The sequence below is a fragment of the Gymnoscopelus braueri genome (genome assembly GCF_963280865.1).
Source record: "Gymnoscopelus braueri genome assembly, chromosome: 2".
NCBI lineage: Eukaryota > Metazoa > Chordata > Actinopteri > Myctophiformes > Myctophidae > Gymnoscopelus > Gymnoscopelus braueri.
This window is the reverse complement of record NC_137604.1, coordinates 57,047,679-57,059,521: the sequence shown is the minus strand read 5'-3', so window position 1 is coordinate 57,059,521 and position 11,843 is coordinate 57,047,679. Positions and strand designations below refer to the sequence as shown.

At 46.1% G+C, this 11,843-nt stretch overlaps 1 protein-coding gene across 1 annotated transcript in view; it reads left to right on the top strand.

Annotated features, from left to right (window-relative positions):
• Positions 1 to 3,033: 3,033 nt before the first annotated feature.
• sdk1b (sidekick cell adhesion molecule 1b) overlaps positions 3,034 to 11,843 on the top strand; it is a 399,597-nt gene continuing 390,787 nt past the window's right edge. Inside the window, 1 exon segment of the mRNA XM_080416488.1 lies at positions 3,034 to 5,045. Within this exon segment, the coding sequence (XP_080272614.1) occupies positions 4,424 to 5,045 (622 nt within the window). The 5' untranslated portion in view covers positions 3,034 to 4,423.

Here is an 11,843-nt window from a genome sequence, read left to right as displayed (position 1 = left end):
CCCCAGGGGGGTTTATGTATCCCATAGTGAGTATGTTACGGAGAATTAGACAAGAAACTCAGGGTTACGGATGTAACCCCGGTTTCTTTAGAATTCGGAGTAACATACTCACCTAACACCCCTATTTGTGTGCATCTGCATGCAGAGAGCGTGTTAAAGAGGATGAGCCACGTCACGAAAGAGGTTTTATACCTCTTCCGGTCTACCGGACACGTGACATACCCTTCTCAGCCAATGAATGGCCCGGGAGTTTATGGTATGTAGCTCTGCATCAACGCCAGGGGGCGCTGATATCCCATAGTGAGTATGTTACTCCGAATTCTAAAGAAACCGGGGTTACATCCGTAACCCTGAGTTTCTCAGGCTAGTTTATCAAAGATCTGCTGGCTTTTGGTCTTTTCGGCATGTCAGATATAGAGCACGCTACACTGCAGATGAGCTCCCATGGTGCATTTATTACATTAACTTTGGATTGCTTTGGATGTCCGTGTTCTAGTCTTCCATGCCTTAATCTTAAATTTGATTACACTTCCAGTAACCAGCCTAGTAGGTTTGAGATGTGCGTGTGTGGTCTGCACTTTTTCTAGTCTTCCATGCCTCCATTCAGTGACCACGGTTGCAGCGTTGTGCTCCAAAGTATAGATGCTGTCTGTGTGCGAGGACCCTGGCAACAAATCTTGTGATACACTGAAGGCACTATGCTGTGTAAGGCCTTGCTAGGCTTAAAGGGCAAACAGGAAGTTGACATTTTTATTAAAAAAACAAACAGTACTGGGTTTGGTGATGCTCTATATTGTCTGAATCAGCTATGTTTGGGTTCATTTATGTGCTAAAAGAGTGACTTTGAGAGCTGTTTTACCGTACAATGTAAGTCAAAGAGGAGCATATTTTGAATTGTCAATTTCTAATCAATGGAGCAATTATTTTTGATTTCTTGCCCACCTTTGGAGTTACATAATGGCAAGGTAACTACACAACCCAAATCTCTACTAAAGTGGTCTTACCCTTTAATGCATGGATCTCCAACTACACAGGCGTGCTGTGACAAATGCATGAATCAGGAATTTCAGATTTTTTTTTTGGAAGGAAACAGAAAAGTTAATTTTGTGAGCTTTTTTTATTGTGATCTGCTGCTGGCATGAAAAACATGAAATGTCAATCAGCAAACTCTTTGTCTGCCTTTCCAATTAAATGTGTGATTGAAACACATCATATTTGTCCTTTTGGAGATTCATCGACTATAACCTTTTGGAACTTTATTTATCACATCATTGTAAATGCAGTGTTTCACTGTGGCAGTAGAGATGATGATTACACGTTCAAATTGCATGTAAAATTCATTTACCTGTCCTTGTATAAAAAGGATACATTTCAAGGCGTAAACACGCCTTGAAATTTATTTTGGTTCTCAAAGTTTGGTCCGGGGACTCCCAGGGGTCCTTGGGGGGTTCCAGGGGGTCCCCAGCAAAAGTAGTCAACATAGCATCACAATCATTTTAACCACTTTATCCATTTATACGTTGGCTGTATAAAAACAGCAGATTGGCTGTATAAAAACTGTATAAAAACAGGAGATGTACAAGCTCACAGTGTGTCACTTCGTGCCGCACTGTGAGCTTGTACATCTGCTATTTGTGATTTTTTTAAAACATTATTTAATCATTTTGAATTTTTTTAAAACATAAATCTTCTCTTCTGGGGGTCACTGGCACAAACTCTTTTCAGATGGGGGGGATCCGCAGCCAAATACATTTTGGGGTCCTTGACACAAAAAGAATCTGGGTTACATTTAACCATTCATCAATAGAGGACGAGAACACCTGCCTTATCCAGGAAACTCCAGGAGCCCAAACGAGATGCTCCGCCACGACGGAACGAGACAGGTAAAAGACGTATGGTCATGAGGTGAAGGGGTCAGAGGAGGGTTTGTAGGGTAGGGGACACGGAGGCAGTGAAGTGAGACTATTTGGCCACACGGTTAAGGAGAGACATGTCCCTGTGGATTTATAGAGGCAATAAAGGATAAGGTCACTGTGTGGTAGGTTTTAATATTAATGTGCCATTTAATGAACCACGTCATGCGATGAAACTAGGCCATAGCAACCAGTACTTGGATAGTAATGGATACAGCTCCAGGCACGCATTTTGGATAATGAGGTAACAGTGTACATTTGTATATTTCGCCCATATAGGATACAGCCTACAGCCCTGCATCATGTATACCTTGATGAATTTAAGGTACTCTGTCTCCATGCGATGCTGTGGTGTTGTAGCCTCGCCCCTGGGCATTGCCTCTGAGACTTGCTGTGTGATGTTGATGTATAACTTTCTCTGTGTATGGGTTGGGGGCGGGGGTGGCGTTTACCACGCTGTGTGTGTGTGTGTGTGTGTGTGTGTGTGTGTGTGTGTGTGTGTGTGTGTGTGTGTGTGTGTGCGTGCGTGCGTGCGTGCGTGCGTGCGTGTGTGTGTGAGTGAGTGAGTGAGTGTGTGTGAGTGAGAGAGACAGAGAAAGCAGGAGGATGGTAGGCAGCTCTGATAACTGTATAAGTTGGACATTGATCTCCTCTCCTCTCCTCTCCTCTCTTCTCCTCTCTCACACACACATACACACACACACACACACACACACACACACACACACACACACACACACACACACACACACACACACACACACACACACACACACACACACACACACACACATGAATTTAAGGTACTCTGTCTCCATGTGATGTGAGTGTGAGTGTGCGTGTGCCGTGTGCGTGTGCTTCTCTGTCTGTCTGTCTGTCTGTCTGTCTGTCTGTGGATGCGTGCGTGCGTGCGCGCGCGCATGTGGAGCTGATGTTGCACCACCCACTCCGTGCTCCCAGACAGTCGTCCAATAGGAACAGCTGAGTCACTGTGTCTCACCGCGTCTCTCCCAATCAGCGCGCAGGGATGAATGAATGGAAGTAGTTTAGTTTGGGGGCTCGAGAGAGAGAGACAGAGCGCAGCGCGAGCGAAGGAGCAGTGGAGAGAGAGGGAAAAACGGACGGAAAAAGGAGAGAAAAACATATAAATCTAAAGGAAAACTTTCTTTCCGTCGTTACCAGAGGATGTCAACGGTCACATGTGTGTGAATTCATGGAGGATTTTTGAAAGCGGGGAATAGAAAGTGACTCTCTTCTCGTCTACAGTTTCAGTTGATTCTCTCTCTCTAACAGGAGGCTGGCAGGTGTTCCCGCTGCCGCTCGAGCGCCGCTCGAGCACCGAGACACCTCCGCTCGAGCACTATAAAACCCACTTGTTGTGAAGGAAAAGAAGAGGAAAAGAAAACGGCTTTGAGGGAAGTGTTTGTTTGCGGACAGGTTCTTCTAAAAAGGATTTATTCTTGCCTATGATACCGGTTTCTTCTTCCTTCTCTGACGGAGAGTCAAGGATAAAAGCGAGACCGCAGCAGCGTGTGTTTTAGGGAGAGTGGACGTTATAAGAACGTTTCATCCTTTTTGTGTTCCAAAGGAACACCGTCCAACACTAAAAACACACTTGTTGTGAAGGCAAAAGAAGAGGGAAAAGAAAACGTCTTTGAAGAGAAGAAAACGGAGTGTTTGTTTGGTGGACAGGTTCTTCTAAAAAAGGATTTATTTGTCACCTAATACCGGGTTTTTTCTTCTTCCTCTAACGGAGAGTCAAGGATAAAAGCTAGACTGACTGCAGCAGCGTGTTGTAGTTAAAAGAGTGGACGTTTTTATAAAGAACGTTTCATCCTTTCTTTAGTAAGTGGTTTATTAATACCCTGCTCCTGTTTTTTTTTAACACATCGACGAGGGGGTCCGTGAGAAAGTTGGAGAAATATTTTTTTTGTTTTTTTTATCATTAACCTGTTGTGTCGCGTCGTCGTGTCGTTGTGTCGCTGCCCTGAAACCTGAGACAACACACCGTTAAACCCCGGGGAGAGAGAGTCTGGAAACCCAGTACACTTAGCCTCGTTTATAACATTAAATAACACATCATAATTAAACACTTCTGGATCTTTTCAGGACCACACAGGGTGAGACCTTCAGACAGGCACTTCTTGGAGAAGAGACTTTGTTGCCCAATTTGCTCTGCCAGACAAACCAGGGGGAATTCACCTCAATCGATCAGCAAATTGATTTCTTTTCCGAGAGCCGTAGCTCACAATAAAGCATCAAGGACTCAAATGGAATAATTTATACGCTTTATTGTCCGCTGTTTAATACTCTCTCTCTCTCTAGCTAAACAGCCAAATGATCTGCTGCCGGACAAATCCCCGGTGAGGACATCCAAAACAAGCAGCAGGATTTACGGGGGTTGATGATAAGAGCATAAAGCCGATAAGTCTACAAACAGAACAACAGCCACTCTCTCGATGTATTAATCCCTCTGTTCTGGGGTCGGATTTCTCTCGGATCAATCCTAAATGAAGATGAGGTCTCATCATATTAGGGCTCAGATGATGAAACCCACAGGAAGGGATCGTTACTCCACCGTTACTAAGGTGAAGGAAAGTAGTGGAGCCACTATTACTGAAGGGCTCTCGTCTCCGCCCGGTGAGTCGTGGATCCCGGGACACGGGAGTCTAGTGCGTGGGGATCTCGCCGGTTCTACTGTCCGGTGGACCGGATTACATCTCCCTCTGTCCTCCAGGAGGACCCGTGTCTCCTCCCTCCCTGTACGGGACAGAGAGATCCGTGTGTCCCCTGCTGCTCGGGACAGAGAGAGGAGCAGCAGAGAAGCACAAGCGGCCGCGCACGCTGCTAACTGCGACCCGCCTGCCAGTGCCCACCACCGAGTCCCCTCCTCGGGCTCCGAGGAGGAGCCTTCATCCATGATGAACACGGGGATTAGGAGCACCCATCGCCGCCCCGGGGGCACCCTTGCCCTGGGGCTTGAAGAGGCACCCGCCGCCGCAGCGGGGCAGCAGCAGGGGCTGATGACCGGGACGACACGGAGGAGTGGGAGTCAGCGGTGGATCATGCTGCCTCTCCTGCTAAACCTGATGCTCATCCTCGGCAGCGGTTGCCACATGTTGCACGCCCAAGGTAAGAGCCGAGACATCTTATTGGAGCTCTGGCTGGGTAGGCTTGGGCCCCTGGCCAGTGGCCAGGGGGCTCGAACCCAGTCCCAGTTATAGCAGCCGCCTACACCAAGGGATTAGCTGTGTGTGTGTGTGTGTGTGTGTGTGTGTGTGTGTGTGTGTGTGTGGGGGTCTGCTATTTGACAGGCTCGTTTTCTTGGTGAATTCTTTTGAACAAAGCCCAAAACAGCCCTGCTAATCTTATATTTGGTGCATTGTCTGACAAAAAAAAGCCCATCCTGTGTGACAGGCTCATTTGTCACCAGAAGAGGCACAGTGAACAGGAGGGAAAAGTAACATGATGATTCCTAAACTGAAACAGGAGAGTGATTTATTAGACTAAGCACAGCCATTTGTCTGTGTTTGTGTTGTGGACGCGTGTGTGTCAGTGTCAGGGGGGTGACTGTATTTATAATTGGACCCAAGCTATTGTTGTTGATGTGGGGGAAAAAATAGCAATTGCAAATCAGAGAGAGAGAGAGAGAGAGAGGAGAGAGAGAGAGAGAGAGAGAGAGAGAGAGAGAGAGAGAGAGAGAGAGAGAGAGAGAGAGAATATCTAGATGTCTCATATGTAAATGCTGTTGTTGATAATGATGATGTATGGGGGGGCTAAAGTGGGGTAGATGGTGTGTGTGTGTGTGTGTGTGTGTGTGTGTGTGTGTGTCTGGGAAGGCGTGTGGGTTGTACAGTCCCCAAGCATCATTGATAATCCCTCTCTCAGTCAATGACCCGCTTAACTGTGGCTCTCTCACTGTCGCTTTGACACACACACACACACACACACACACACACACACACACACACACACACACACACACACACACACACACACACACACACACACACACACACACACACACACACACACGCTACACACATGCATGGCACACTCAGACAGAGTATTAATTAAACTCACCTGCTATTAGCCCGGCATTTAGCCTGTTGTGACGGCAGCTGTCCAGATCAATGTGCGATCTGTAACCCTAGAGGGTCTTTGGTGACGTGTGTGTGTGTGTGCGTGCGTGTGCGTGCGTGTGTGCGTGCGCATCTCGTGCATGCATGAGGAGGACTGATGGGCTGAGAATGAGATGAGAAGAAGAGTGGAGCTGGATATGATGAGATATTGATCCTGGTGGAACATGCACCATGATGCCACGTTGCATGTTTAGCGTGAAGAGTTTTGATTTGTGCGTCACCAACAGTCTCTGCTGTTACTGTCTGTGTGTGTGTGTGTGTGTGTGTGTGTGTGTGTGTGTGTGTGTGTGTGTGTGTGTGTGTGTTGTTTATCCCATGGGCTTGTGTCACACCAGCAAAACAAAAGCACAGAGAAGGTCAGGCTGCTGTCGACACACACTTTTCTCCGGGTCACAGATGGTGCACTGGGCAGAATGTAAATCTAGACATGGGAGGGAGGGTGTGTGTGTGTGTGCGGGCGGCTGTGTGAGTGGGCGTGGGTGTATGTCTGTCTGGGTGGTGGTGGGGGTCTGTTTGTTAGTGTGTGTGTGGTTGTGTGTGAGAATGTGGGTGGGTGAGTGGGTGGGTGGGTGAGTGAGAAGAGAACCAAGGGGGAGATGGAAGACGAGTTTGAGCTGTGGAGAACGGAGCGTGATTGTGAGAAAAGAAATAAATATGCAGAACAGAGAGAGAGAAAGGGTTGGGGTGGAGGGTGGGGGGCGGGGTGAGGTCTCAAAAAGGATAAACGAGGAGAGGAGAGGAGGAGAGAGCAGGGGAGAGAGAGGAGGGGAATAGAAGGCAGGGCAGAGAAATGCAGTGTGCACTCCGCTTGTCACTCAGAAAGCAGCTCCTGCAGTTCAATCGATGGTGACTGTGTGACAACACCTCCATGTGTCAAAAGTCCCCCCCCCTTCCCTCTCTCTCTTTCTCTCTTTCTGCCCCCTCCCTTCTTTCTTATTCGCTCACACAACACACACTCTCCTCTCCTCTCCTTCTCTCTCTGAGGAGGGTGTGAGGCAGACAGGGAGGAGTGGAGGTGATGTGTGGATGCAGAGTCAGCTCCGTCCTCCCTCTGGAATTTCAAGGTCTCTGCATTGGACCCTCCACAGACACACACACGCGCACGCACGCGCACGCACGCACGCACGCACAGACACAGACCATCTAAGACCCTGGGTTTGGCCCGGACAGCCCCCCCCACCACAACGGGAGGGGTTGTTGGGGGTACAAGGTTAAGTGGTGGCAGTGGTGGTGGGGTGGTGGGTATTGATTTGATCAGCTGTGCCAGGCGGCCAATCGAAGGTTGTAAATTGTGGAGGCGTCAACCCTTCTCTCTCTCTCTCTCTCTCTCTTGGTCTCTTTCCCTCTCTCGCTCCCCCCTCTCTCTCTCCCTCCCTCTCTCTCTCCCCCCCCCCTCTCTCTCTCTCTCTCCCCAGCATTTATTAAGGCATTTTATTTTTGGAGGAAAAGGGATGAAATTCATGAGCTAAACCTGATCCCCTGATCCCCTCTCTCCACCTATCTGCCCCTCTCCCCTTTCTCTGCCATTCCCCCCCTCTCTCTCTCTCTCTCTCTCTCTCTCTCTCTCTCTCTCTCTCTCTCTCTCTCTCTCTCTCTCTCTCTCAGTCAATCGATGCCCCCGCCTCTCCTCATGAATGCAGGTCTTTTTTTTTATACGAGCCAAGCTCTCTCGTCTTGGGGAGGGCATTTAAATAAGCTCATCGATCTTTCATTTTACAGTTTAAGTGACGGCAGCATTTTACTGTCTCTGCCTCCTCACCTCCCCTCCTCCTCCTCCTCCTCCTCCTCTCATCTACTCACCTCAGTCTCCATCCTCTGTTCCTTATTCATAACCTCTCTCTCCCTGCCTCGGCTGTGTGCTGACACCCACTGGGTTTGAGTCCAGACGAGAACTTATTTGATTGATTCACACACTCCTGTGGCGGTGTGGGGGCCTGGTTTTGTGTGTGTGTGCGTGTGTGTGTGTGTGCGTGTGTGTGTGTGTGCGTGTGTGTGTGTGTGTGTGTGCGTGTGCGCGTGCGCTTGCGCGGCACTTGCGTGTGTGTGTGTGTGTGCGCCTGTGTGCGTGTGTGTGCGCGCTGAGTCAAGGGACTACTGAAATTCATTTGGCCTTCATAATGGTAGATTGCAATCTGTATATCTTAACCCTTTAAGACTGGGAACGCATCTGTGTCACTTAGATTTCTTTGGCAGTTCAAAAATAGCAGAGCTTTTATCGCGCTACGAGCTTGTAGATCTGCTATTTCTGAAAAGAAAATCTTGAAAATGTGTACAAATCTTTGAATATATATATATATTTTTAAAGCAAACATTTGTAACTCAAATCTTAGCTTCTGAGGAAGCAAAGATTTGAGTTAAAAATGTTCCCTTATATGTATTCAAATATTTGCACACAGTTTCAAAAACACAGTTTTTGCAGATCTACAAGCTCATAGTGCGGCACTCGGTGCCACGCTATGAGCTTGTATATCTGCTATTTTTGAATAGCCCAAAGAAATCTTAAAAATGACACAGATGCGTTCCCGGATTGAATGGCTTAAGGAGAGGTTAGCAGGACACATTTATGTATAGTGACTCTACCCACAATATGTAGTGTGCCATTAGGTTGATGATGCCCCTGTGGGCAGCATGTAGAGGCAGGAGAGAGATTGATGTTGTAGCCGTAACATGTGGGTAATGTAAATCTACTGCTATACGGGAGGGGAAAGATTATGCTAATGAAAATAGACTGGACAAATGATACCAAAGGACTGTTAACGGCGTCACTGTTTGGTTTGGGCCAGTACTTTGACACTAACAGATATTGTGATTGTGATATTTGTTTGATTAAACAAATTGCTTCGTATTGACTTGTGGTGCAGAGAGTGCAGACAGACACCACCGTGTCTGTCTGACCAAAAGGCTTTTCTTTCCATCGGCTTGGCCCGAGCTAGAGCCGCACGATTACGGTAAAGATGATCATAATGACATTATCAAATTGACTAGCGGCCATAAACAACTCCTCGGAGCGAGGAGAGGAGTAACTCTGGTGCCACACATCGGTATATACGGCCACGAAAACACAGTGAATTAATATTTGTGGGGTGAACCGATGCCAGGTCCTGGATAGTCTGATTGAAACAATGCCTTTTTAATCACTTTTTCTCGTTCTCGCTCAGGAGTGGAGCGAGTGAGTTTGGGCTTTTAGGGAGGGGCGAAAACACACGGAGAGGGGTGTGTTGGATTTATAACTTAAAGGGATAGTTCACCCCCAAAATCACTTTTATTTTATCGATTAGACACCCTATGGAGACTTGAATTCATGGATATTATTTGGTTTTTGTCGCATTCCTAAGCCAATAATTTTATGACCGACGGCGGTTCCGGTAGGAGACACAAAGAGTCTCCTTTGTGTCTCCTACCGGAACCGCTGCCTACCGGTGGGCTGGTCATCATATTATTGGCTTAGGAATGCGATAAAAACAAAAAAATCTATATACACAAGATCTTCATGGTCATTGTGAAACAGAATGCGGCTCTGCCGATAAAGCAATTATTGTGCCACAAAATAATTGCGTTTATCTCGATTATCTTGTTTCCATAATCTAAAATCATAATTGAATACAAAATGTTATCAATTACCCAGCCCTAGTCGTTGCCATGAGGCATAATATATTCACATGTCCATTGCATTTCAAAGGACAGCCCCCCCGCCCCATAGTCTTCTTCTTGTATTTAACAACTACCTTTTAAAGTTGTTAAATACACATTGTCTGGATGAGTATTGTAAAACAACTAATGTCGGCATTAATTGAATGCATGGATCCATCATTCTCTCGTAGTAAACAGGCACAGGTGTTACTAATAAGCACTCAGGATTCTTGGAAAGGAAAATGGAGTAAAAGGGAACCGGAACAATACTGTGTAGTTCTGTCTTTATAGTTTATATAAAGTATTTTGTAAGGCTGTTCATTAATGCAGTGCTATAGCCTACATTTGTGAAAGGTATTAAGACATTAGAAACATGGAATAGTGTGTAATCAACTATCAACTATCAATTATTTCTGTCGGAGGGAGATTACCCTTCATGTGACATTTGCATCATGGTTCCCTTGAGTCTTTTCTTTTTAATTACCTGGTAGTAAACGTATTGCTTGGCGCAATTCAATATCGACTAACAGTGATGTCGATATTGCATGTCGGAATGTTGTGGTTGGGGCTGCAGCATCATCGACATATTTAGAATTGGATATTGCTCCAAGTTTAATAATTGCCCAGAGAAGTTTCTGTAAACTGTGGCCTACATAACATGATCAGTGGAACTTCCTCCTGAGGCCCATTCTAAAAATGCCTTCTAAAATAAGTAGTTCTCAAACTTTTTTTGTGCCAAGGACCCCCAAAAGGATATGTATTTGGACCCCAATCTGAAAATGTATTGTGCCAGGCACCCCCCAGAAGAGATGATTTGTGTTAAAAAAAATAAAACAAGATTCTTCAAAAATTTAATTTTTTTTTTTTCAAAGATAGCAGATGTACAAGCCCGCAGCGTGGCGCGAAGTGATGCGTTGTGAGCTTGTATATCAGCTATTTTTGAGAACCTCTGTTCTAAACCAATGTTCTAAATCAGTGGTTCTCAACCAGTGGTCCGGGGACTACCAGTGGTCCTTAAAGGGGTTCCAGCTAAATGATGGAGAGTTGGTAACCAAATGGACCCTTATAGATCTTTAACTCTTAAACATCTGCATTAGTTGTTAAACATCTGCATTACTTCATTAAAGAATTGTTATTTTTGATCAACGTTTGCCTGTTTATCTCTCCTAATGGTACCAACATCAATACAGCATGGAATTGTGGACAAAATCTTATCAAACGATAACAAAATATTCAACGTTTTGGGTCTGAGAGTCTAAATCTCATCAAATGGTGGTTCCGTGGCTCAAATGCAGAAAAAATAACGGACCTTGATATGAAAAGGGTTGAAAACCACTGTTCAAAACCAATCTTCTAAATCCTAAGAGTTTTCTGAAAAACCTACGTTTCTATACATATATATATAGCTAAAATGTAAAATGACACAGATGCTTTCATGGTTATAATTGTGTTAACGAGAGTCCTTGGCGTTAAGTGCAGCGTGTTTGCATGCAAGTTCACGAGGTGGCATCGTGCTCCCAACTAGGCCAAGCCTTACGGTAGTATGGACAGACTGGCCCCACTTAGAGCCCATCCATCACTTTGACTGGAGGCTTGACATGACAGCATGTTATTGGCCGAGCTGTGGCTTGAGCTTAATGGCGATTGGACTGTGGCCGCATCTTTAGAGAATCGAGGTCATTGATTGGACGTCTGGGACATGAGGCTCCGGGATCAAAGAGTTCTGGGCATGAGACTGAAAAAACCCAAGGGAAATAGCCACACACACACACACACACACACAGACACACACACACACACACACACACACACACACACACACACACACACACACACACACACACACACACACACACACACACACACACCACACACACACACACACACACACACAGACCACCCCTTTCTCTCTCATCAGTGTCAAACAACGAGAGCGGATGCAGAGATTTGTCTAACAATGTTTTAATGAGTGAAGAAATTAGAGCTTTGATCCAAATGATAATCTTCTTCCCCCCCAACCTCGCTGCAGCACAACCTTTAAGTTTAAGTTTCTGTGACTATTATCGTGATGGATTTCCTATACTAGTGAAACAGGAGCTGGGTCCTTCTCAAGCCAACCACAACGGCGGGGTCGTATCATTCACTGACTGCGTCAGAC